Raw genomic sequence first — 27398 nt, 5'->3', positions numbered from 1 at the left:
TCAGTATCTTCATGGTGACATCTAAATCTCATGTGTAACTACCATTCATGAAAAGTATGACAATAGTACAGTGCAAGCCATCGGGAATTGCAGAACCTGTTTTTTCAGTTCTCTGAAGACTTCTGAAAGCCTGAAATATGTTTCTTTAAATAAATGCTGTAAGATGAAGTATTGGTTTTAATTACAGTTCATGTAGGTGGGCATCATTTGCTCTTCAGGATTATGCGCAATGTAAAGTGTAGTTCTGAAGTTGTGTTAAATGGACTTTTTGTGATGTATTTTGATTTTATACAGTGAGATATGTAGGATATGGAAGTTGTGAAACATTGAACTTCGTGGTAGTTTCTGTTGTCTTTGCACTTTTCTTTAACAAAAAAAACACCAAAAGAACTTGTTCAGGGAAGACCAAATGCTAGTTTTTTACTTAGTGTTTCATATTCCATGCTTTTAGTCATCTTATTCTCTTGAGATGTAAACACATAAACTGAACCATGAAGAGAAGCTTTTTATCTTGAAGTTTTGCTATATCTTTGTTTAAATGGGAATTTTAGGTTGTGGGGCTGTGGTTTGTGCTTTTTTTTTTCCTTTGGTGATTTTTTTTCTTCCTTTTTTGGTTGATTGCTCATTTGGTTTAGTGTTTTTTTCTTTTTTTTTAATCTGGGTTATATAAAGGAGACTTCTTATTTTTCTAGAATCTGTTTGGGTGAAAGGTGTAGTTCTCTATCTTTTTCTTCAGAAGGTTTTGCTTAGGTGATAGTTATCCCACTCTTTTCCCCCAGCCAAACTTGAAAGAGAGGGTATGACTCTTTGATATTAATAATGGAATCATTGTCTTGGGAACTTGAATGAAACGCAATTACCCTTTTAGTCAGATTTTATTTCCTTGCTCTCTCATGTAATTAGGTAGCTTCAGCAGCTTCCTTCATCTATGAAAAATCACAAAGGTGTAGTTCCAAGTAAAACTCAGTTCAGTTGGTCTGCTGGACATTCAAGCCCTGTGGTGTTCCCCAGCTGCCAGTATACCTGCTTCCATTGCAGTGCATTCAGTGCTTTTGGGCTCACAGTACAAACCAGGTGTGTGTTTTCTTTCATCTGCTGCCCAAAAAGGGTTTTCTGCATGGACTTGTGGCCACAGGCTTGCCTGAGCTGATAAGAGGGGAAAATGTGGCTGGGAATGGGCAAGGAAGTAAATTCTTCCCTCCCCTATGCCTTAGTTTGAGAAAAAGGCAAGAGGAGGGCGCCATATTTCTGGGGCTGAGATTTTATTTTTATTCTTTAAACAGCAGTGGTGGGTTGTGTAGCTGGTACTCACATGGACACTCCTTCATTTTCTGGGCTGAGAAGGGAGCACAGTTCTTTCTGTCCTGAATTCCAAACTGTCTCAGTCATATGTAAGTTAAATGTTTTCAGTGGAGGAAAAAACAAAACCAAAAAAAGAAGCTTGTGGTGTTGATGGACTTTGATAGGCCAAAAATGAGAAAAAGGCCAGGGCTTTGTTTTCATGTTTTGAATAGCCTTGCTGAGCCAGCAGATGCCTGCATTTTTTGTTTCATAACCCACTTAAAGAACAAGTTGGTGATGTGGGGTTTTGAGCAATTAAATGATTACTTCCAAAATGGCTGATGTTTTGGCACTGTTTAAACCAGTTGCTCTAGCAGAACTTGAACTAGCATTCTGTCTTTCAAACAATCTTAATACTACAGGTGAAAACAGCTACAAGTGTGTAATTCAGCATTGGTAACTTGCTGGTTTTGGATAATCTTGTATTTAGAAATGCATCTTAAGTACTGGGTTTATGGCTCACATACGTGGAGAATGGATAAGGTGCTCTAGGGAAACAATGATAAAGATCTGTCTAGAGGTATTAGTTTTACTTGGTCTAAAACTACTGCAAAACCAAACACATGGAAAGAGATGTGTTTATGTAATGTAATGGTTCAGCTTCTCTTCAGTCTTTTTGAAGGTCAAGGACTTTTTTTTCTTAAGCAAAGAAAATTACTTAATGACAGTGACGTTCTTTTGAAGGTGGTTAGAAGAGCTGGTGTAATGTAACTGATGAAATATCTCCAAGGTTGCCTCAGCAAAAATGAGTCTTCTGATTATGCAGGAATGTGGGCAGTGAGTTCACAGCAGTGATGCAACTTTCCTGCTGTGTCAACTTGCTGACTCTTCTGCTCCTTGCACATGAAAGTTTAGTTTCTTTGTTTCAGTCTGGTTTTAATTGTACAGAGTTTTCTTATGTTTCACCTTCACCTTAACAAAGACAGATGAAAACGAATCCTAAGTAAAAAAATTTTAGCGTGATTTAAGTTAGCATGTTCACTGCAAGATGAAGGCAGGCATAAGTAATCATATTTGTGTTGGCCAGTGCAATGGATCAAAAAGTGCTTGTAATTTTTTAGTCTGTGTGTACACTCTAGTTTTGCTTTCAGCAGGACAGTATTATCCTGTCAACTTTGTTTGCAAAGCTGGAAGTTGGATTTCCAGTAGTTTAGGGCTTGTCTCATTTTAAGCTGAATTCTTCCACAGTTTCATTTACCTAATTTCAATAGAGTCAAATTGATATGAATGAGGGCAACTCAGCTCTTTTGTATAATCTATTGCTCCACTCTTTCTGTTCCTGAATGGATTAGTAGTTTTTCTTTGTCCTTTATCTCTGCTGCCTAGTCAGGATGCCATCTCTGTCATGTGTAGCTGCACAGTGCCTGTTTATAATGAAGTTTTTCCTCTGTTTGGGAATATGTATTGTAGGTACTGTAATAAGTGTACTGGAAGTCCTAATTGTGTGTGGCTTTAAGAAAGCATGGGAGGAAAACATGCATGTTTGCTGGTGGTCTTGCTAATGTAAGAGCTTGTCTGTTATTAGAAGTCTGTGAAATGCTCTTGGTCAGGCTCTCCTTCACTAGAACCAGCAGGGGAAGCTGGAAGAGCTTGTTTGGCAAGGAAAGGCAATTATGCATTTTAGCTGCAGAAGTTCATTGAGCAAAGAAAAATGATAAAAGCTTATTAACTCTTATTTCAATAGCTGTAGTACTGTCTTCCTGCATTTGGCTTTGTTTTCCTGGGCAGTGCTGAGGAAGTCTTTCAAATTTCCATGCCTACATTTGTCTGTTACAGAAATTCTGTTGCAGACAGTATCTGTCCTTAGTATGGCAGGTTCACACTATGAAAATCCCTTAATGATGAATGTATTAACTATGTCAGTACTTGAAGTAAGTTTTTAACCTTCCATGGAAGAGAGAAGTGATAAATAGTTGAAATGTACTTGTAACTGTTCTGATGTACTTTATTAGAGAACATTGATATTTTTTGTTATTTGAGAATTGTAGGTTTAAATCTTGATTTGGAGCATGACAGCTTCTGTTCTGGTGGGTGGTGCACTGATAAACACCTGTAATATTGTTGACTGAAAGAAATGGTGGAACTTCAGTACTTAAAAATAAAACTTGCTAATTGTGAACAAGTATTAGAAATTGTCAACTTCACTGTTGTGAGGGTTTTTGTTAACCGAAATGGGAAAGCATGCCTGTAAAAGACTAGAGTAAACCCTAGAATGCGAAAACTAGGATTAACGTTAATTTCAGTATGTGTAAATCAGAGTTTGTGTTTAGGTCAACTCTGGTATCCAGATGGCTTCCCCAAGGAATTTCTAGGTTCTGGTTGTTGCAGGCTATTGCATCAGAAAAAGAACTCCATCCAAAACTGTGCTTGTTTCTCATGTTTAAAAAAAAAAATAAACACCCCATCAGATAAAATAAACCAAACACCTTAAGGTGTTTCTAGTATTTTTTGGCAGATGTGATGTATTAGCTGAGGTGTTGGTTGGTTTGTTTTTAAAGTGTTCCTAGTCTTTAATACTGTTTCCTTGCTGTAACAGCAAGAGAAACACAGTAGAGTTTTTGGCTTTTTTCCTATGGACTGTGCATCTATCAGTCACGAGATTTTTTTTCCCTTTTCTGACTCAATAGCTTGCAACTGTGTGGGATCTTATAAATAGCAGAGCTACTGGATGTCTTTGTACATCTGACTGAGCAGCGGTAGGTGACAGCTCTTTTATTTCCTTGCTGTTTTATTCTTCCCACTGAAAGAAATTTAATACTTATAGGCAGGATTTGGAATTGTAGCTTTTATTTGTTGTTGAACATTTTTGTTTAACATGAGCAACTTAGGTTGTGTTTTGGGTATCAGTTTCTGTCACTGGCCTGATCTGATGCTTTGTTTGTGTGAGTTAAGTTACTGAACTTCTTCTGTTGCCTGTGTCCGTCATAAAAATCTCCAAACACTTACTTGGGATGGTCTGGGAATATTTGATCCTAGCTTTGTACAGAATGTTGTGTTAGGACAGCTTTTAACTTGTGACCCAGTGAATATTCAGGAATCTATCCTTAAGTGGATTCTCCCATGTAATACAGGTGTTCACTAGTCTGTGCAGACAACTTGTACTGAAACCCTTTTGGCAGACAGTAGAGTTCTTAATGTAGCTTCTAGGGCATTAAGGGAAATATTTTTTCAGTATAAAGTCTGTAAATGTTTCTGTGTGCTATTTTAAAGATTTACATTACTGTAATCTTGCTTAAATGGCAGAAGGCAGTGAAATTGTGTAGGGAAAATGATGAGCACTTTATTTTTGATTATTGATGTAATTCTAAAGAAAAAATATTTTGTTTGATATATGAAATATAGTGATCTCTGTGTACATGTTATTGATTACTGCACTCTCCTTTAATTAATGTGACTTGTATTTTCCCACTGCAGAGTTTTGCCCTGCCTTAGGCACAGACCTCTGTGGAAAAACGTCTGCAGCCATTTTTTTGAAAACTGCTTGTTTAGGTTTAAGTGAAGTACATACACCTAATTCCTGCTGTAATTTAATGCATTGAAATGCTGCTTTAGCAATATCAAAACTCTTTTTATATCTGGCAACAAAAATAGAGGCTGAAATCAAAGTATGTGAATAACAGAGGTGGCTTAGGCTTTGTCTGTGAAACAAAGACAAAGGAAAATCGGGGAAGTAACTCCATTTCTGCAGTGCAGTAGCACTTTGTTTTCCAGATCTCCTTGAGCCTCTTATGCTGGGGAAATGTGAGGGTTTTTTTTAAGTGCCAAAGCATTATGGCTTGAATGGTCTATGGTAGTGAGGCTGTGAAATCTGTGTATGAAGTCTTCATACAAAAGCAGTTTGAGGTCAAAATTGAAAACCTCATGAGCATTCCAGTCCTTTCCAGTTCCTGTATCAAGCCCTCTTAGAGTTGGACCCTAGTGAAGGCTGAATGGAGACCTTTAGGAGATCTTGGAGAAGGAGGCTCCTGAAAGAATGTTTGGGTTTCTGAAATGTGTGTTGGGGGACTGCTTGAAAGCCTTTACAAGAAAAAGTTCCATGATGTATCTAACAATGCCCATAGGAAATGTGATACATGTTATGTGTCTAAGTGTAATGGTTCCTTATTAAAAGGAATAAGAATCTCCCAGGAGTGGAGGGGAGCACCTTCTTAATTTTCTTTTCAGCTTTCTTATGAAATCTTAGTGGAATATTATTAGAGTTTTAAAAGCTAAGGAAATTCAAGATCAGTATGGGAATAAACTTATAGTAATGGAAACCAGTGTTGGAATTCCTTAGGTTTCCAATGATATTCTTACTTGTTAGTTATTATAAGTTATAGCTATATCTATAATTGCATGCAGCCTTAATTTTACTTCCTGCTTCACTGAGGCTCAAATACTTGAAGCTTGCTCTGTCACTTCTTAGTAAATGAAAGTGTAGTGGAAAGTATAGAGGATTTTTTGGTTGTTTTGTTTGTTTGCTTGGGGTTTTTTTGTTTTTTTTTTTTTTTTGGTCAGAAACCATTGACCATTTTTTCAGAAACTAAACAGTGAAAGACAAGTTTGGAAAGGCTTTTGTATTGATGCCGATATTGTGACAGCTGGGTGATCATTATTATTTATTATTATTATTATTATTATTATTATTATTATTATTATTATTATTATTATTATTATTATTATTATTATTATTATTATTATTATTATTATTATTCCTCCTAAACTGTTCTTGCTGGTGGGTGTGAAAACTTAATGTCTGTCAAGTAGCCTTTTCAGTGTTTGAGGTGTTTTTTTTTCCCCTAAAGAACTTTTCTTCTTGAAAGTTCAGTTGTAGTGAGTTGATTTAACAGCAAATAAAACCTTACCCTCTCAAAGCCTGTACCCTGGAAAACATGAGATACCACATGAGATATGACATCTTCTTTGCTTGTAGCAAAAAACCCATGTGTTTTGTGTTTGGACATAACTTTCTGCTAAACTGCATTGTGAAAAGTCAGCCTTGGTAATATCCATGTAAAATATGAGCTGTTTAAGGGCCTGGTGCTTTGGTATCTGAACAACCACAGGGTTAAGATCCTGTAGTAAGGGGAGCAGTACAGCCTTGGAGGAAGTAGTAGTAGAGCACATGTTTTGGTGTTTTAAATCTACTTCAAGCTTGGGTATGACTCAGTCTCCTCCATTAACTCCTAGAGGAAAAGAAGGTAAGCAAGTGTGCTTAATAAACTTGATACTCAGCAATTAATGCAAAAACAAGTTTGAGGGCCTATGTGTAGGCCTGGATATAATGTAGTTAGCCTGACATTAGGGCTTTAATTCTAGGTATAGAAGTGAGTGGCATTTTTATTTCAGCTGTTACCCCTGATATACAGCCAGTTAAACTGCTTATAAAAATGGCACTTTAATTGCTGAAGCATCAAATCATCTTAGGGTGAGAATGGCCAAAATGTGTATTTTCTCTTGAGGGAGGTGAGGGTTACTTTAGAGAACTTGAATTAGCTATTTGAGAGAAACGCTTCTTTTGACAAATGTATTACAAATCAGCGCTTGAGGAAGTGTTACTAGGTGTATTTTAGGTGTGTTTTTTCTTCTCTTGACTAAAAATATCTCTGGCAATACAGGTACTGTGAGGTACTTTGTTGTGCTGCTTTTTATTTGGTTTGTCCAGTCTACCCAGAAGAAAAGATAAGATCTTAAAAATACAAATAATCAATCTTGGCCTTTAAAGAAATGACATACTTTGTTGCTTAATTGTGCTGTTGTCACATGGAGACAGTTTTTGGTGAGTTGCGTATTCCCAATATATCAGCATTCACTTGCAGAAGAATCCAGCCCTTTCCTTTTTGCAAAAAGAACTGCAACTTAGACTTACTGAATTTTAGAATCTGTAGCTGACTAATGAAATACTTGGTTTTCTTTATTAAGATTCAGCTTCTGGATTTATAAATTGGGACAACTGAAGCTCTGGTAGTTTAGAATTTGCTGATATCTTGAAAGTCCTGAATCTGGAAGAAATTTATTTCTCTTATTTTCTAGATATAGTTTTGGGTTTTTGGTGAGTCAGCCTTTGGCTGATTTATCCTGAGTGGGTGCTAATAAATGAGACTGTGAAATTGTAAAACAACAGTTTTCTGTCCAGTTATCTAAGAGGCAGTTAAATGAAATATTAACAGCTTATTGATTAAATGGGTTTTGAAACTGCAAGTTGTGATAAAAAGTAGCATCAGACCAGTTTTGATCTAAGCTCTAAGTGTGAAGCATGGAATAAGTAAGTCTCCTTTCTTACAATTGTACTGTGAGTGTGATTAGGTGGTAAAATGCCTGGACAAAAACTTCTTTGGCTTTCTTTAGGCCTCAGAGAGGTAATACTAAAGCAAGTGGTACAAATGATTGCTTGCCAACTACATTGGTATTTTTCAGTATATGTTTTAAAGTCTGGCTTGGGGCTGAACTCTGTTCATCTGTGTGACTTCTTTTCTTGAAGGGTAATACAATTTTTTATCTGATGGCAAAGCACAGGTAACTGTTATTGTGGGTTGGAAGCTGTAGAGAACTTTCACTTATTTGCTGAATAAAAATACAGCAGGTTTTTTTGTTTGCTAAAGGGTGTTTGAAGGAGCAGATAAATATCTCTTAGATATCCCCTGGTTGTGAATTTCTGCTTCATTTTTACACTTTGATTGTGGTGGCTGCTTTTCTATCAGTGACAGCTGTGAATTGAAGGGCTGAACAACTTATCTTTTGGAGGACCAAAGTCAAACAGTCTAGTTACATTCTTCCAAGAAGTTACATCAAATTGCACAGCCAAACTTTCAATGCTGGGGTTGCAAGAACTGAATGTGTTTTATTTTTCCACCTCCCTTCAAGCAGACCACATGTGTAAAGGTTTTTTTCCTTCCCTTCCTACTGAGTGGAATAAGGTAACAGTGCATAATCATTTGTTAAACATGGAGCATTTTTTCCTGCATTGCATATGTTTTATGATTGATTTTGCATTTTGAAACTTTTATTTTTTTATTCAAATGGCTTCTACTTATATAAACTTAACGTTTGAACTAGTGATAACCCTGCTTTCCGTCTTCATTTTAGTGCAAAAGATGATATTGACATTGATGCCCTTGCTGCTGAGATAGAAGGTGCTGGAGCTGCAAAGGATCAAGAGCCTCAAAAATCTAAAGGCAAAAAGAAAAAAGAGAAGAAGAAACAAGATTTTGAGTAAGTTAGGGTTTTTTTCCACCTGCCTGATCTTACTTTATTGTCCAAAAATTCAGTTTCTTAAGTGCCCAAACTTCTTTCTTATTTTAGTGAAGATGATATCCTGAAGGAGCTGGAGGAACTGTCCATAGAGGCGCAAGGAGGGAAAGTTGACAGGGAACAACCTTCTACAGGAAAGGTGAACACTGAGAGGGAGGTGGGCTTTTTAACAGGAAATAATTAAAATATGAGATACTTCTGTCCCAGAGAACTTCTAGTGTAGTAGAAATCCTATGTGAAATGTGTGGCTAGCATGGTCTTTTAATTGTATTTGATCATATTTTCATAGTAAAAAGTCAGTCACAAAAACAATGTAGTCATGCTGACAACTATTCAAATCCAATCAGAATAAATCTTACTTATGGGCTGAAGTATGGTACACTCAGCAGGAGTAGTTATTGCTTTCAAACTTTGTGTTCAATAAGAGGGGTTTTTCTTGATGTATCTCAATGCTTAGTTCATGATGGCAAGTAATTTTCATGGCTGATTATTGAATTGTTTAATTACCAGGCTGAAAATGACAATGAAGAAAGCATATCAAAGCAAGATAAAAAAAGAAAAGGAAAGAATAAAAAAGCCAATCTGGAAAATGACTATGACAGTGAGGAAGTGGAAGATAAAGATAAAAAATCTAAAAAAACTCAGAAAGCAAAACAAGACATGCTTTCTGGCAGTGATGATGATGATCATGAGACACAGCATAAGAAAAGCAAAGGGAAAACGCAGAAGTCAAATAAAAAACACGATTTGTCAGAAGAAGATGAAACTAACATTAAAAAAAGCAAAGAGCGTGGGGGAGGAGTGTCTGCAGGCGAGAGTGGTGATGAATCAGATGAGGTTTCCCAGTCTAGAAAAGGACAAAAGAAAAACCAAAAGCCAAAGTCTGCTCCTGCTGCAGAGAGTGGGGATGATGAAGAAGAACCTTCATTCAAAGTAAAAACAGTGGCTCAGAAGAAGGCAGAAAAAAAAGAACGTGAAAGAAAAAAACGTGAAGAAGAAAAAGCCAAATTGAGGAAGCAGAAAGAGAAGGAAGAATTAGAAGGTGGTAAAGAACCAACAAAACCAAAGGAACCTCTAAAAAAAGCTGAAGAGAAGGCTTCTCCTGAAGTTACAGCAATCCCTGGCGAGAAAGGAGAGACTGCTGCAGGAACAGAAGGTTTGTGACATGGTTTCTTAAACTTTAAATTAAATACTGTAGTTTTCATAAGGCCAGAGAGATGCCAGGCATAGTGTGTTGGTTTATTTTGAATTGTGAATACTAGAAATTTGGTAGCCTTGTCTGCCTTTGTGTTGGCTCACAGGCGGCTGTGTTTTCTGGCCTGTAGTTTATTCAGGTATATGAGAAAACAAGCCAAATGGTGAATTCTCATTACAGTGTATGATTACAGTTCTGTATTGCAAGAGTACTTTTTCACTTCCCTGTTTTTCTGATACTTTAGGACTTCAGGCCCTGACGTAAGAGAGTTTAGTTGTTTTCATTATGAAATGTTTATGTAGTAGCTAGTGAAAATATTCCTCATTTGATATGATTTATCATATTAGAAGCATAAATTTTACTTAGAGTATCTCTGAAATTTCTGGGGTCTTTGAAAATATGCCTCTTCTTTCTGTAGCTGATGACAATGAGGGGGACAAAAAGAAAAAAGACAAGAAAAAAAAGAAAGGTGAGAAAGAAGAAAAAGAGAAAGAGAAGAAGAAGGGTCCCAGTAAAGCCACAGTTAAAGCCATGCAAGAGGCCTTGGCTAAAATGAAAGAGGAGGAGGAAAGGGCAAAAAGAGAGGAGGAAGAACGCATAAGACGACTGGAAGAACTTGAAGCAAAACGCAAAGAGGAGGTACCGTATCTCTCACTCCAAGGACAAAATAAGGGAGTAACTTTAATCTGTCTGCTTCCTGGTGGACTTAGTGAATTAATCCTTAATATGTTCTTGTAAACAGAATGTACTTGGGCAGCTTTTGTGTAAAGCATGCTTTAGAGTTTCTGCATGTTTATTTATCTTTTTCTAGGAACGATTAGAGCAAGAGAGGAAAGAAAGGAAGAAACAGAAGGAAAAAGAGAGGAAGGAGCGTTTGAAGAAAGAGGGAAAACTTTTAACAAAAGCTCAGCGAGAAGCCAGAGCCAGAGCAGAGGCTACTCTTAAACTACTCCAAGCTCAGGGTAAGCAGTAGAGCTTAATAATTATTAAAACCAAGCTGAACCAAAACCCCCAACCAAACTTTATATCCATTATGGCTCTGTGTTTATTTTTTTTCTATCTGGAGCTAGGAGGGCAAGTACTGAGTGATTCCATGTAAAGCTGCTCTGTTGTCAAGAAAGGCATTGTGTGCCCTCCTTTCCCCTTTATTTCTTAAGCAGATTTAAGTGCCTGTATTTTTATCTTACACTTTGAATATCCAGCTTTTTAATATAGTCTACTTGCAATTTAAAGATGTTACTTGTGGAACTTAGGAAAAAGCACTTAAACAAGTGGTGTACTCTAAAGGCCAGGAAAAGCACATGGGCTGTGCTGAAGATCTTGTAAGACCAGTGATCTGGATCTTGTTGAATTAATTCACATGCTTAGTTAGGCAAGTGCACTGTTTTGCTTCAAGAACAATGGGAAAATCCATGGAGAAGGTATGTTTTTCTCTGGGATTTGCCGGGAGTATGTAAGAGCTTTCCTGCTTTTCTGTGAAATATAATCTGTCTCAATTAGAATGAAGTAAAATTGTCCAATATGTTGTAAGTAAAATGTCCTAAATTGTTCTTGGTAACTGGTTTATGACTAAAAAAAGAAAGTAATTTGTGGGAAGTGAGTGTATTTGTAGAGTACACTTATCTGACACTTTACTGGTAGGTGGGTGTATAAATGTAGGAATCTTCATAGCTAGTAAAATATTTGGAGCTCTTAAACATACATGAAGGCTATTTCTCCATGGTTGTTGCTGTAGCTAGTAGAATCTTTCTATTTGTGCCTCTACAACTGGATTTTTGTCAGATTTGCAATATTAATCACTCAGTACCTGAAAAAAAATTTGAATGTGCAGCAGTAAATCAGTTTCTAATTTGTCTTTGCACCAAACTTCTGGTTTTGATGGAATCCCTTCATATATTACAGCACCCACTTCCTGGTGAGGCAAAGATTAAGCTGGTGAATTGAACCGGTATTATTTTAATACCTGAAACCATCAGTATTGTACAATTAAAAAACCTTTAAAACAGAAAAACAAACCAAAACCCAAAAACCTGAACAAACAAAACAAATTGAAAAACAGAAACCTTCCCTCACAGCAAAATGGAAAATGTATTCTGCTGAATAACCTTAAGCATTTAAGAAGAGTTGTGCCTGTGAACTGCTCCAAATTGTCTGAAACTAGGACCATTGGCAGACAGGTTTTAAGTGAATTTTTACATAGCAGACCTTAAATTGTTAATCATGACATTTGTGTTCACGGCATTTTATGCAGGTTTGAGATAACTTCAAACCTGCAGTCGTAGAATCTGATTGCTTTATTTTTTGTTTCATTGCCATTGCCTTCCTCCAGTTATCTGACTTCTTTTTGAGAGCAGTCAGGAATATCTGAAGAACTATACTTCATTCAAGTTTTCTTGCTTTTGAATTCAGGCTTTTAAAAATATGCATTGAACCTACTTTCTGATAAAATATGCATTGAACCTACTTTCTACTCTTTCTTCCTCCATCTTCCAGTTTTTAAAAAACATGTTCTTATTTAAACCAAAGTTTATGTTTATTAATTACCTGGGTTTTCTTTTTAACAGTTTTTTTTTTTTGCAGGTGTTGAAGTGCCATCGAAAGACTCTGTGCCAAAGAAGAGGCCAATATATGAAGACAAAAAGAGAAAGAAGCAGCAGCAGCCAGAAAATAAAGAAGGTGTAGTTTCTATATAGAGATACCTAATTGATCAGTCACATTTCCGGAAGTATTTCTAAAATAAATCAGCTGATCTTAAGCTAATTTCATTTCGGGATTTAGATTTTCTAAATGTTTGGGATGTACTGGGTGTAAAGGCCTTTTACAAATGTGATGTTGAATACTTTGTGTGCATATGTACATCAAATACAATGAAGTTTAAATAATAGTGACTTAATTAAAAGTCTGAGTTTGTCCCAGGATGAAAATAGATTGATCCTAGTTTTAGTACTTTTAAATTGGAGACAGTTTGTTCATTTGCTTTCTGGTATATAAAACCAGTTTTCAGCTCCTGGGTGCAAGTTCAGAGCAATTCAAAGAGCTTGCATTTTTGAAACCTTGGAATTCATTGCACTGGTAGATGTAGGTTGAACGTGTCAGTTTTTTACTTTTGTGGTTTGTTACTTTCCTCCAGGGGATTACTGTGGCTTTTCTCAAGCCTAACCCTTAGTTTAAAAATTTCAGGTGTATTTCTTACTTAGCTGTTTTTCCTTTTCTTTTTTTTAAATTTTTTTTGACATTAGTTACGTGCCTGCTTATCATTTATGGAGTGTTTGTAAAGAATTGAAAATTATGCTTATCTGAATAGTATCATTAATTTTTTTCTTTTTTTTTTTAGTTTTCATTTTTAATGGAACAGCAGGGGAGGTGTGGGTAGCTCACTAGTATTACTTCGTTTTCTCTAGTCTTTTAAAGAAAGTGAGGAGTTTTTAGTGTCAATAGCTGACCTATCTTATAAATGTGTTCAACTGCTTAGAAGGCCAAGTGTTTTCCAAATAAGCTGGAGTGGAGCTGTCTGTTTGTCAGTCAGTTTGCACTTTGAAAGTATGTAGCAACCAATTTCCTGTCTTGCAGTTTCAGAAAGCGTGGAGGTAACTTCCCCAGCTGAGGACGCTGTAGAACTGGAAGCACCAGTAAAAGAGGAGGCTCCTCTTCCTGTAGATCCAGGTTGGTGGTAATGCTAATAAATTTCAAACATATAAGCTTGTGTGTCAGTGCTGCATGATAGTTATTGTACCTTGCTGGATAGGGCTGAATGGCCATCTTTTCTTGAGGCAGTTGCCTTTTCTTTTTTTTTTCCTCCGTTCTTAAGGGATGAATTGATGAAATTTTATGGAGTAAAAGGCATGAAGCTTCAAAATGAGTGTGGTAAAGGTTCCTTATTTTGGGTGAACTCCAGTGTTCATTTGGCTTGATCCATTATCTCAAATGAGCACATTCAGTCCCTTATTCGCTCGCTTGACTTTTCACTTGCTTTTACAAGTCTGTTTTGTCAACAGTTAGGTGGAAGTAGGGAGGAAATATGTTGCTTCTAGAATTGATAGTGCAATATTCAGTGATTGTATTCTTTATGCCAGATGTTTTGCTTTCATAGGTGAATCAAGAGATTATGTGTTAGCTTGTGAAACTGAGTTATCAGCAAGTTTGCTGATCAGACTGTTGCCCTCATCTTTGCCTATACACGGTACTTGCTTGGTCAAAATCACATTGTACTGGACTTCTTTCTCTGCAAGGAGTCTATTTCAATTTTTACCCTTCTTAAGTCAGACAAATACTGACAAAATGCGCAGCTTTTGAAAACGAAGCTGAATGTGTCCTGTGATTCTAGCTTGACCTATCTCATGATTGCCATTCTGTTGCCTTAAGAGAAGGGCTCACTGGCAGAACATTAGTTCCTAGCTAATATTCTAGCAGTGTGGAACTTAGTCTTCATTTCAGAGAGCTGAAAGTTATGACACAAATGCTGCAGCAAACATATGTTGTATAATGCGTCTTTTGGAGAGGGTTGTATGTTTGCATTTTCCCATTCATCTCTTACTAATACCTGCAGTCTTTTCATAAATCTAACTGAAGTCCTGCTGAATTAATATGTTTAATGCTTCTGGAATCCATGATGTATTTATGTTAAGGCACCTGGCGTCCTTTTTATAGACCATTTGTATATTCTCACTAGGTAAAATTCTGCTGTAACTTATATTCTTGTTTCTCTGCTACTTTGTTACACATGGTGACTGTTAATTGGGCAACTCCTTGCAAGGATCATGATTGTGGTATGGGTTTGTGTGGCAGGCATTATGCAGGCATTGGCATGATATGCAGACAGAAACTAGATGAGTAGGTTTTCTGTCTCTTCCACAAAAGTTTGTCTAGGCAAAGATGCTAGCATTACATGATTTTTGTGGAGAGAATTGGAGATTATTTTTTAAGTATGCAGCATCTTCTTTTTGTGGAGTGTGGAGATACTTCAAGAGAATTACGGTAACAGCAAACTTGTAAGTTGGAGTTGTCAGTATGTCAAAAGAAGGAGCATCTAAAAATGTTACATCTTGCTGGACTGACTTTTTTTAACTTCAGTATTGGGTTTCTTGGTTTCAGAAGAAAAAGAGGAAGAAGATGACACAGAAGATGCAGGTCTGGATGACTGGGAAGCTATGGTTAGTGATGAAGATGGAGAGAAAGGTGGGCATGTAAATACCAAATGTATGTTTTTTCTGGTTAAGAGGCTTTGGGCTAAGTTTTCTGTTTCTATAGAAAACATTATTTTACTTAGATTTTTCCTCCGCTCTGTTAGATAAATTGTGAGGTAAGTATGATGATAAATACATACAAGAACCTCTTCTCAAAAGCAGAGCTTTCAGAAGCCATGCAAATACTGCTTAAGACAACCCTTTGGAAATACTCTTCTGTGGAGTTACCATCTAAAATAAATGGGTTGTAATTATTTTGTCCTTTGTTATGGGAGTAAAAATACTCTTCTCTAATATGTGCTTAAACCATCTCTGTGAGCTTAGGGAAACCTTTTACCTGGTATTGTATTTCTCTAGTAACAGTTTCAAAATTGTAGTATTTTATTACGTGAATCTGGCAGCATCTAAGACAGTACCCCTGCGAGAAGTTTTCAAAGAAGTGGGCGAATAAAATGGTGTGAAGGTTAAATGTGCATGTGTTATAGTAAATTCTTTACAAGGAGAGGCTGAAAGAATTGGGATTGTTCAGCCTGGAATAGAGAAGGCTCTGGGGTGACCTAATTGCAGCCTTCCAGTACCTAAGGGGAGCCTACAGGAAAAAGGGAGAGAGACTACAAGAGCATGTAGTGACAGGAGAAGAAGAAATTGATTCAAACTAAGAGTAGGTTTAGTTGAGAAAGAGCTTCTTTTCTGTGACGGTGGTGAGACACTGGAAGAGGTTGCCCAGAGAAGCTGTGGATCCCCATCCCTGGAAGTGTTCAAGGCCAGGTTGGATGGGGCTTTGAGCAACCTTCTCTACTGCAAGATGTCCCTGCTCTTGGCAGGGAGGCTGTAACTAGATGGTCTTTGAAGTCCCACTCAGCGCAAACCATTCTGTGATTCTATGATATGCTTCTTTGAGAGGCAGGTTTAGAAGAAAGGAAAGAATTGCCAGAACATAAATATTCCTGTGCATGTATGCCAAGGCCCATATTCTATTTGTACTCAACAGCAATGTTTGTGGGAAACTTAGGGCTGTGCTACAGTGCCGGGATAACTTTCTTCTGGTGGTGGAGGAAAGTGTATTTCTGTGAGCCATCCTGAACAGGAGTTGATCATTGGACTTGGTGCTTTGTTAATGTCTTAATTGTTTCTTAAAGACTATTTATTCATCAAGTACTTGTTACTTGCCTATACTTCTGACACCTGTGCTTTCAAGTGTAATACTTGACATACAGATACATACTCCAGAATGGATTTAATTCCATCACAGATGTGTTCCTCTGGTGCTTTTGAGTTCTAAGGGCTGCTTGCCTTCTTGAGTGTTTGTTTTAGTCTGGCACAACTGTCCTGGAGAGGACATAGCACTTCTTGCTGCTTGGCTTTGAAGGCTCTGCCAATGGGATACAGAAAAAGAGCCTTCCGGGGAATTAGATTTAGTGTAGTACTAAGCTGATGGACTATGAATGTAGCAAGGAAATGTTACTAATCTCTAAGAGCAGTGAGCCTGCCAGCAGTATTGTAAGGAGGACAATCCATGATTTTAAAGTGATCATCAGCTTGCCTTTTATGATTTTACAGGTGATTATAAATGGGAAGCTTTCAAAGAAAGAAAATTACTTATTGATTTTTTTTGTTTGTTTATTGAAGAATTCCTATGAAAAATGCTCATCTTCTCTGAACCATCTAAGAAAACCTGAAGATGAGATTTTTTTTTAATAGGCATAAAAGAGACCATTTGTTCTGATTATTATGTCTGCTTAAATGTGCCTTCCTGATCAGTAGTGTACAGAATCCATATAGTAATGATTTGGAGTATTTTGGCTTTATTAAAAAGGTGTTGGGGCATGATTCCTTTATGAAGGGCACATGATTTAAAGAATGTCTGAATGTTTGCAAATAATGTTAAACATAAGCGTGCTGATAATGCCATTCTTCACTCCATCCTAAATTTGCTTTCTTTCTGGATTTGAAGCACAAGCCAACAACTCTGAACATGAAACACTTTTTTTTGGCTTTTTTTTTTTTTTATCTTGGAAGTTGAAAAATTATCTTGACAAGCACTTATTGTAGAGCCTACTCTCAGTCCTCATTCTTCTCTAATAATCTCTTGCTTTTTGGTCCCATCTCCCCCCAGAAATGTGAACTTTAATAGAGAATTTTTACTTTACTCTTCTTTTTTTAACAGAGAGCAAACCTGTCCATATTGAAGTCAAAGAACAAAATGAAGTTGATGATGAAGAGGAGGAGGAAGAGGAGGAGGAGGAAGAGGAAGAAGAGAGTGAAGAATCTGAAGACAGTGAAGGCAGTGAAGATGAGGATGAAAAGACTTCAGATGAGAGAGAGCCAGGCTCCCAGGCTATTGGAAAACAATCTATGGAAAAAAAGCCCAGCAAGGAAATTAGCTCTGATTCTGAGTATGACTCTGACGATGACCGCACTAAGGAGGAGCGTGCTTATGACAAAGCTAAACGGAGAATTGAGGTATTGAGATACACTTGGATTCTTGTGTTGTATAACAAACAGATTAATTTTCAGTTTATTTTGTCAAATTTGTCAAAATGGTGGTTATGTCAGGGCTAATATTTAAGCAGGTTCAGAAATTGTATTAATTAAGAAAAAAAGTACTTGGTTTTGTGTGAAGATAAAGTTTTTAGGTAACTTAACCACAAAGGTGGCAACTTAAGTGTTGTTCCCCTCCACCTCTATATACCTCCTGGAAAAAGAGGCTTTTGTTTTTTACAGATAGATATTTTCAAGTTCTAAAAGATGTGTCTAAACTGTTCCGTGCTTTCGTGGCTGCTAATGTTCTTGGTTTCCTCACCCAAGGTGCTTGTTCAGAATGCACCTTCAGCAAAGCTACTGTTAGTGCTTATAACAAGTTTGCCTGCTAGACTGTTAGAAGAACCAACCAAACAAAAATGTAATTGTTAGTCAGAAATTTTTGATTTACCAAAAGAGGGATGACAGACCTTAAATTGCCTTGAAAATATAAGTCCTACAACCAACTCTGTGTTTGTGTGTATGTAATCAAGTCAAGAGGTGAACTGTGGTTTTTGGTTTATACTTACCAATTTTTATGTGTCTTTTGCATAGAAACGACGAGCTGAAAACAGCAAAAATATGAACACTGAAAAGCTCAGAGCCCCAGTTATCTGTGTCCTGGGGCATGTAGACACAGGCAAGACCAAAATTTTAGATAAGGTAAGGTGTGGAGTGTGAAAGCACTGCATGTGCCTCTTGTTTAAGCATTTATTTTTTTGGTTGAAGACAGAAGGAATTGGAGTGTGCTCAGAAGTTTCTGATCTGTTTTGTCTTTAGCTCCGCCACACTCACGTGCAGGACGGTGAAGCTGGTGGTATCACTCAGCAGATTGGTGCAACTAATGTTCCTCTTGAAGCTATTAATGAACAAACTAAGATGGTAAAAAATGTAAGTTACAGCACTTCAACAACTGCATCTTAACAAATATGAAATGTAGACTAATAAAGGCCTTGTGAGATTTCCTGGCATGGACAGATACTTCCCCCTGCTCTAATTTTGTGGTCTATTGTTTTTTAATTCCTATAATTCCTCCAGCAAAGGGGAGGCTGTCTCATTTTTCATACATTGGATTTCAATTAATGCATTGCTGTTTTTTCAGAAAAATGTGAAGGTACTGTTCATTCTGTTCTGGACAGTGCACATCTGTACACAGACTACTTACTTGTCAGCATTTTGATTGTAAATTGAGACTCTTGAAACCTCTTGAGTATATTTTGTGTTGAAAACTTACCTTTTGCTGTGTGTACTGAAATTTGGCCAATTTCTGGGTGATGAATTTTATCATGTTACAGACATAGTAACTGTTCTGTATCATTTGTTTTGGATACTATATCCTGTTTTGCTTGCAGAAGCAACTGGCTGTAAAGCCTTGGTGTAGTGGCTTTTTCCAAGATTTAACTCCACTCAGTAAGCCTGTAAAGAGAGAGGAGAAAATAATCAAACCAAGGATGGTACATCTCACTACCCTGAAATGGCTTTTCTTCTGTAGTCTGCCTTGTCTTACAGATTTTAGCTTAGCTTGTGGCTAGTTGACACCTGAAGGAATGTGCTGCATCATTTTTTTAATGTTGAAATGACTGTTGACTGATTTGGTTTATAGAGGGTGCTGGCCTTAAAATATGTATCTGGATTTTTGAAGTGCAGACTGTCAGTAATGTTGCCAGCTCTTATTTTGTTCTTTTTTCTTCTTGTGTAATCTCTACAAGATGGCTAATATTTTGAAATGTTAGTTTGACAGAGAGAACATAAAAATTCCAGGCATGCTGATAATCGACACTCCAGGACATGAGTCTTTCAGGTAATGTTTTCTCAGAATGCTGTACTTCTCAGAACTGATGGCGAAAGCATCTGGACATATTCTTAGCCAAGTGTGGTCTTTGCTTAATCCATTGTTCTAGTTCTCACTTGAAAAAAAGTCCGACAAAACCAACTTAAAGTAGAGGAATTAAGTGGATTTGCTTCATTTGCAGGTGCTTTTTATATCTGGTTAATTGCTGGCCTTTTATAGCTGATTAATTTTCTGTCTTCGTGCCAATTGAGCCATGAATATCTGAAAAAGCATGTAAATAAATAGTTAGTGTAAGAGGAAAGATGGAAGCAGGAAGCTAGCTGGAGGAAAAAAGGTGAGGATTTCAGGTGACCTAAGTACTTGAAAAATTAAAACTTTTTTCCTAGTCTCTCATTCATAGTGTCCCAGTTAAGGTAACTGAGTTTGTAGGATTGGAAGTTACTAATTACACAAGTCATGTGAGTCTTAGCAGAGATCAAATGCATTCTAGGAACAGCAGTGGCATACAGGCAAGCCACTAAATCAGCTTTTAAGGGTAAAACTTGACAAGCACAACTGAACTCACTGAGGTGAGATCTTGGATGAAATCTCGAAACAGGATTAAGACTTTGATGTGACATTTTTCAGTAAAAACCTTTGTAAGCATTGAAATGCTGTGTTGTGGAGCACTTGGTAATGTTCAGATCAGTACCTTGGCATGGTACCTCTTACAGCTCTCCATCTTCTAGCCAGGTTTTGTTTGCCAACAAAGATGTGATAGTCTCTTTACCCTGTATTGTATAAAGTCGTGATAGCCTTAGTGTTTATGCAGTATATAAAAAGAGTCAGAGTGTTCAGGTTTTACACTCCTGCATTTCACTTCAACTGTCTCAATTGTTGCTCAGAAAACGATCAGAACATATCTTGCATTGTAAAAATGTATAATAATATGAAAACTTTCAGGATAATAATTTCTTAGTTTTGCTTGCACATTTTTAATGTATTTTGTTAAATGAAAATTACAAAATGTCATTTGAATGGTTTACATTTTTGAGGGCAAATAACGGATGAGCTTTAGCTTTTTGTTTGTCAGCGTAAGTTTGACATTGTACTTGGTGTTTTTACAAGGTTCAGTTGCTAAATTACTGATTTTTTTTCCCTGTCTTTTAATGTCACAGCAATCTAAGAAATAGAGGAAGCTCACTTTGTGATATTGCTATACTTGTAGTTGACATCATGCATGGTTTGGAACCACAGACAATTGAATCAATAAATCTGCTGAAATCAAAGAAATGCCCCTTTATAGTAGCTCTCAACAAGGTAGGATAGATTTTTATCCTAATAGTATATTTCTCCACTCTAATAGTGCAATTGCCATTTGACAATTGTCTTTTTTCTTCCTTGAACTGGAATTGTTTTGTGTAAAATCTGAAGGGGTGGTTCTTGGGTCCTGTATGTTGCATTTTTCTGTGTCCTTGATACCACAATGGCTCCACGGGAGCTTTGCAGTTCTTGGAGTCCTGACTGGTAAATTTTGTTGCCTTATGTAACTTCTCTATATGATTCATACTTCTGGAGGTTGTACTGCAATTGTGGGGTTTTTTCCCTTGTGCCTACTTACATAGATTTGTGTCCACTTTCTGTTAAAATTCGAACACAAGCTTCACATTGACAGTCATACTTTATTTTAGCCACTGATACTGGTCAGTTTGGCTTGAAGACAAGCTGACTTCAGGCCATGGCGCAGTAATGTTGATCACTGGTGGGAATGTTTTGGGCTTTGCAATATTAGATGGAAAATGTACCAGTTCTTTTGAGCCCTGTTTTTAAAATCCTCTGCATGAGAAATTACGCTGCCTGTTTGTGATGACTCAATCAAGTATTATATCTATATGGAAATTACTCATGTCCAATGACTTTGGAAGCCATCTGATACACTGAGGGAGAGCTGTCAGAAGGCTATTCAAGTGCAGTGTAAAAATTGCAATATACTTCAAAAATGAAAGGAGCTTTAAGATTGAAGGTGGTTGGAACTGAGGAGGTCATTATCTCATTGCCAAAACCAGCTACTTTTTGAAAGAATACAAACAGCCTCTTGGGTGGTGTCCAGACCTTATGGCAGAGTAGTAGAGAGCTCTCTCTCGGTCAGACCTGAAGACCCAACTGTTATTTGTTGCTGTCAAAGGCCTACAGTGAGCCTGAAATTAAATAGCTAAGAGCTCTTGCATTTTAAGTTATAGTTGTATTATTTGACCAGGTTATAATGAATTTTCTTAAGATGTGGTTTTGATTTCTACAGCAAATATATTTTTGGGCTAAGTCTGTCCTGCTTTGGCAGCTATAGTGGGGAAGTGTTTCTGAAATATGGTTGTGTCTTTTGAACAACCCCACTCTGGTCCCTTCTCTGTAGCAACATGGGACAGGGTTCATAGTTACCAGTAAATTTTAGGAGTTCTTTGTAAAACTAGTGTAGTCTCTTTCCAGGAAAAACCACAAACAACTCCATGGTTTTGGGGTTTTTTTGTGTGTATGTGAATCTATAAACAGGTCTCTTCTAATGTTTTATTTTAACCTTGGTGTGATTTATGCACATAATCTTTTTCCATATGAAAAAGTTTATTATAGCTTGAAAAGATTACTATAGCTTGAATTTTTAAAATCTGAAGAAACATTGCTATTCTGTAATGCTGCCTGACATAAACAGAGCTAAATATAGCAGCCAAAGCAAATAAGACCACTTTAAATTGATTACTGGAGCAGATAGATGGCTGGCTAAGTTGGTTGATAAAGTATTTCTCACTGATGATGTGGCATAAGCATAAAGACACCCTTTAGTAAGCTGCATAAGATGACATACTGTTGTATTTTCAAGATTGATAGGTTATATGACTGGAAAAAAAGTCCAGATACAGATGTAGCTGTCACCTTAAAGAAGCAGAAAAAGAATACAAAAGATGAATTTGAAGAACGTGCAAAAGCTATCATAGTGGAATTTGCAAAACAGGTAGGTTGGAATATTCAAGCTTCTTTGCTTAAAAGTGCTAGTGAAGAGGTGTGTATGGTGGTTTGGTTTGTTTTGGGTGAGTGGGTGGGTTTTGTTTTGTTTTTTCCCCTTTCCTGGAAACAACTTGGAATATCAAGAAAGCTGTTGCATCTCTTCCGACATCTTGGTGTTAACCTCTTATAAATCACTTTGTTGTTTTTACATTTTGCATAATTTTAACTGCTCCTTCCTTACTGCTGGTTTGGAGAAAAATAAGCTAATTTCTGTGCTTGGTCAACAGAGTCATGAATAGCAGTTGAGGTTTTCTGTCACTGTTCTCTTTCTCTTTGGGCATAGCCTGAGAGAATCCCATCTGTCTCTTTCTCTTGGATGCTGGCAGGGTATTAATCGCATCAGTTCTGGGAACTTCCTCTGTTGGTGACATATAATGCCATCTAGAAGCTAGATGGGGTAATTAGCTTTGTAGAATTATCCCATACTGCTTCCAAGTGTGGATTGAGGCTTCCTGTTCCATAGCATGCTGTCAGTAACACTGTTGGCTTTCTAAATTGGGCTTTTAAAAATGCAGTGGTATTTGCCTGGGGTTGAATGTTACTGTCAATACTGATGTGTATATGTGCTTTTCCCTATGTAACTGTTAATCCTGGTTGCAGGGCTTGAACGCTGCCTTGTTTTATGAGAATAAGGATCCCCGCACTTTTGTTTCTCTTGTACCTACCTCTGCTCACACAGGGGATGGCATGGGAAGTCTGATAGCTCTTCTTGTTGAGCTCACACAAACCATGCTGACCAAGAGACTGGCTGAGTGTCAGGAGCTGAGAGCTCAAGTCATGGAGGTAATACAGCAACCCTTTCTTAAAATTCATATAGAAATTTCTCCCTTCTCTGCATCCTTCCTTCTGGTAAAAACTGTGTGTTTGCAGTGCTTAACTTTTTTTCCCCTTTTATTCAGGTTAAAGCACTGCCAGGCATGGGCACGACCATAGATGTTATTCTGATTAATGGACGTCTGAGAGAAGGAGACACCATTATTGTTCCTGGGGTAGAAGGTCCTATCGTGACTCAGATTAGAGGTCTGCTGCTGCCTCCTCCTATGAAGGAGTTACGAGTTAAGGTATGGCAGCTGTTACTGTACTGACATTTATAACCAGGAAAAAATTAAATCAAGCTTTATAAAAAGAGAATGTAGTAGAATGTGGTTATATTAATGGTATCTAAAGGGATTTTCAAGGGGACTGCAGGGGAAATCTGGTGTCTTTTTTGAAAATGTACTTGTATATTCATGTTGGGGTGTGTGTTGTCACAGCAGTGGCAGAGAGAATGATCAAGGAATTACGTTGCAGTGAGGATTAGGGTGTGTATGCTTTAATAAGGGATTCAAGAGATGCCCATCTCAAATGGAAACTGGAGTGTACCAGTACAGAAACTTCTGAGTTAAAGTTATAATATTAGTAGAAGTGGTTTTTTAGTAACAAAAACCATATACACTTACATTTGAGAAAAGTGGACACATGAGTTTCTAGGGCTGGTTGGTGAGTGGCCATGACCAGGACTTCTGCAGAATCTGCAGCCTCTTCAAGAGGCATTTTCAAGAGTTGTAGGTTCTGCTGCCCTTATTAGCCTTAGGAGAGGCCCTGAATTTAAAATCCTTCCTGCGTGGCTTTCCTTGCAATGAGGAGGAGACACAGAATCAAAAGGCTGTAAATAAATTAATACGTATATTAAGTTTAATGCATGCAGTTCAGAGATGATGAAAAGAACTGCTTTGATGTTTCCTGTTTAAAAGGGAAGGAATAAATGTCTGCACAGACTTGTTTTAAGGCCAAGAAGACCATATAGATAACCTAGGTGAATGTAATAGGATAAACCTTTTAGGTTTGGGAACCCTGAGTTGGAGAAGTAAACCTAGGGTAGCTGTTGGGCTTTTTTGATGCAGGCAGTGAGGATGCATTTTGATTCAGCTCGTTCATATGGAATTGTCATCCTTGAAATAAAAAAAAGATTCTTGGAGTGGAGGGCTAAAGGATAGAGGTTTGCAGGATCAAAGTGCTTATTGGGGAAGGAAGCTGCCTTGCAGTTTTAAGAAAAGGATGGGACATCTAAATAAAAAATCAGGAAACAAATCAGAAAATCCTTCCGACATCAATTTAAAGATCTTCAGAAATAACTGGTTTTGTTATGTCTTAGAGCCATGCCCTGAATGTGACATCTTTGAGGTTCCCCTGGATGGGGAGAGAACCTGGGAAATTGTACATGGAATTAAGCACATGAGAAGGCTGGATGGCCTCTGCTGGGAGAGTGAGACAGCCCTTCCTGCAGAGCGGCTTGGACTGTGTGTCAGCTAAGCTTTAGTGTTTTTGTAAAGCTGTTGGCATCTTCCCATCACTTGCCTGTGGGGCTGAATTTGTGGGTTTTATTAGTGAGTAGATGCCTATTGTTGCTTGCTTTTTTCTAGTACATGTTCCTTTTTGGCCCCCTTCTCTGCTTTTAGATTTCCCTGTGCCCTGCCCACCTCGGCAGGGGTGCAGGGGGTATCTGAAGGGAGAGGAGCAGGAGGACTGAAAGGTGCAAGTGCAAAGCAAAGACAATCATGATGAAAGTTGGGAGCTGCTGCACTTCACTGCTCCCTGCTGTGTTCTTCAGCTGCTCAGCACAGAACTCTTTGCTAGTGTGTATATTCTCTTTTTCAGAACCAGTATGAAAAACACAAAGAGGTTGTTGCTGCTCAAGGTGTGAAGATTCTTGGGAAAGATTTGGAAAAAACCTTGGCTGGTTTGCCATTGCTTGTAGCTCATAAAGAGGATGAAGTCCCAGTCCTCAAGGTGAGGTGGCTGATGTTGAACTACAACACACTGAGGGTAACTTGAGCTCTCTGGTGATGAAACTCAAATGTTGAGAGCTCAGTTTGCAAATAACTGGGTTTTTTGGTTGTTTTAAAAACTGTTCCAGTAACATGTTTTGTGCCCATGTGAAGCTTTGGTGGTATGATATTTTCAGTATCTTGACCATCAGTTTTTTTCCTGATATTTTGTTGGGGTGTCTCTGCTGCTACAATAAGGTTTGAAAACAAGTATCATGGCATAGTTTGGCTCTGTTAATTACTGATTTGGTATTTGTAGTAAATTATGGATATATTCTAATCAAATTATATTAGGTACATATCTACTAGTGGAGTTCTGCAAACTCTCCTAATTGCAAAGCTAATTTAAGACTTCTGCAAAATTTCTTTTGTGACTTACATGTTAAAAACAGTAGAGGAAAGGATGCAGCTATCCTAAACTCAAAACTGCTCTGTGTGTTTTGCTTCTCCAAAGGCAGCAAGTTAGCTTGCTAATTTACTTTTAATTTACATGTTGCCAATTTACACGTTGCTAGTTTACTTTTAATCATAGTCTTCCTTTAGTCTTCTGTCTATTTATTTGTGCCTTTTAAGGGAGGTTAAACTTTTGGGATGTCCAAACACGGACCTTGTTGCTGGGTCCGTATGAGTATTTACTTCAAGTGTACTACTGGTAGTAGATACACAATGACTAAAATTCAATGCCAGAACCCATCCATCTGCCAGAGCAAGAGACTTTAGTGTTTGAGGTTAGAAGGCATAGGCTCTAAAAAAATGTGGTTTTTTCACTTCTCTAAAAGCAACAAATTGGCTTTGCTGCTCTTGCATCCTGTTTGGTACCCAGGCCTGAAGAGTGTTCAGGATCCTTTCCAGCTCATGGTTTTAGGTGTCAGCTTTTGTCATTGATCCCCAGGCAGCCAAGGCATTGCCGCACAATGTGGGGCCATGTGTTTGCTCAGCCTTGCCAGCAGAAACTTGTAGTGCTGGGGAAAGTGATGTGTGATCTGCAGAGAAATGTTACCAGCTCTGAAGGTGTTCAGTTTTATATGATCATCTTCCTGCAAAATCCTCAGGTCTAGTTCAGCTCAGCCTTTTCTAATGCCAGAAACAGTATTGCACAGGCTATGTATGATTTACACTGCAGCTCTGTCACCTGGGACTTATCACCATGGCTGTTGCCTGTTTTCAGCAGCTCATGAACAGGAAGATTTTGTACCCTGAGGCATAAATAGCAATAGAACTAAAACTTGTTTTCTCTCCCTTTTTTTTCCTAAAGGATGAACTAATACATGAACTGAAGCAAACACTGAATGCAATCAAATTAGAAGAGAAAGGTGTTTATGTCCAGGCTTCTACTTTAGGCTCTTTAGAGGCATTACTTGAATTTCTTAAAACATCAGAAGTGCCAGTAAGTACTACTGTGCTTTGTCTGATGCCATTGATTCTGTGTTTAGTCAGTAAACGTTTCCTTTTCACTCAGAGATTAGTGACTTGATTTTTGTGGCTTTCTTCAACAGTATTCAGGAATTAATATTGGTCCTGTCCATAAAAAAGATGTTATGAAGGCCTCAGTTATGTTGGAGCATGACCCACAGTGAGTACCTTTGCTGTGCAGTGCTGATAAATGTGCAGTGGTGCTGCAGGCTGCTCTGCTCTGTGGGGAGCCCTGTGCTGAACCTCTGGGCTGCTGTTCCTGCAGGTATGCCGTCATTCTGGCATTCGACGTGAGGATTGAGCGGGACGCACAGGAGATGGCCGACAGCTTAGGAGTTCGCATCTTTAGTGCTGAAATCATTTATCACTTATTTGATGCCTTCACAAAGTATAGACAAGATTACAAAAAACAGAAACAAGAGGAATTCAAGTAAGTATGAGCAATTGTCTTCTGGATATTTCCCAAATAAGCGTCTCTCTTATTTTAGTATAAATGAAGCTGTATTTAACTACTTGTTTCCTTATTACTTTAGCATATGATTCTGATGGAAAGGGAGGAGAGGAGGATTATGGCAGGACAATAAATTGTCAGTTTTCAAGAATTCAGTGCTCCAGTCTAATTGTTTAGATCTGGATTAGGCCTAGTAGGGTGAGAGCTGTGAAAGCTGTGAAGCAGATGCGGGATTCAGCTAGAACAGTTGTGTAATATGGAGTGTTCTTATTCCAGTTTGCTTTCTGTACTTGACTTCTCTTCCAAGATTGTGGCAGATGGGTTAGTCTTGCAGAGCTAAAAAAACAAAAATAAAAGGATTTGGATTCTATTGTTTCATATTCATGTCATCCCAGTGTAGAGGGCTTAATTCTGACTGCAGTAACATGAA

At 37.7% G+C, this 27398-nt stretch overlaps 1 protein-coding gene across 1 annotated transcript in view; it reads left to right on the top strand.

Moving 5' to 3' along the window:
- The window catches only part of EIF5B (eukaryotic translation initiation factor 5B), a 36051-nt gene that overhangs the window by 4673 nt on the left and 3980 nt on the right, over positions 1-27398 (top strand). The window contains exons 2-21 of the mRNA XM_030959306.1: positions 8407-8532; positions 8623-8710; positions 9082-9727; positions 10185-10405; positions 10578-10728; positions 12347-12442; positions 13337-13429; positions 14858-14941; positions 17117-17412; positions 18025-18132; positions 18250-18360; positions 19203-19270; positions 20419-20560; positions 22113-22244; positions 22898-23080; positions 23197-23358; positions 24935-25066; positions 26360-26491; positions 26601-26677; positions 26783-26947. Of these exons, the coding sequence (XP_030815166.1) occupies positions 8407-8532; positions 8623-8710; positions 9082-9727; positions 10185-10405; positions 10578-10728; positions 12347-12442; positions 13337-13429; positions 14858-14941; positions 17117-17412; positions 18025-18132; positions 18250-18360; positions 19203-19270; positions 20419-20560; positions 22113-22244; positions 22898-23080; positions 23197-23358; positions 24935-25066; positions 26360-26491; positions 26601-26677; positions 26783-26947 (3213 nt within the window). The remainder of the gene's footprint in view (positions 1-8406; positions 8533-8622; positions 8711-9081; positions 9728-10184; positions 10406-10577; positions 10729-12346; positions 12443-13336; positions 13430-14857; positions 14942-17116; positions 17413-18024; positions 18133-18249; positions 18361-19202; positions 19271-20418; positions 20561-22112; positions 22245-22897; positions 23081-23196; positions 23359-24934; positions 25067-26359; positions 26492-26600; positions 26678-26782; positions 26948-27398) is intronic.

The sequence above is a fragment of the Camarhynchus parvulus genome, chromosome 1 (genome assembly GCF_901933205.1).
Source record: "Camarhynchus parvulus chromosome 1, STF_HiC, whole genome shotgun sequence".
NCBI lineage: Eukaryota > Metazoa > Chordata > Aves > Passeriformes > Thraupidae > Camarhynchus > Camarhynchus parvulus.
The sequence above is the reverse complement of the archived record's forward strand: the minus strand, read 5'-3'. Positions and strand labels throughout refer to the sequence as shown.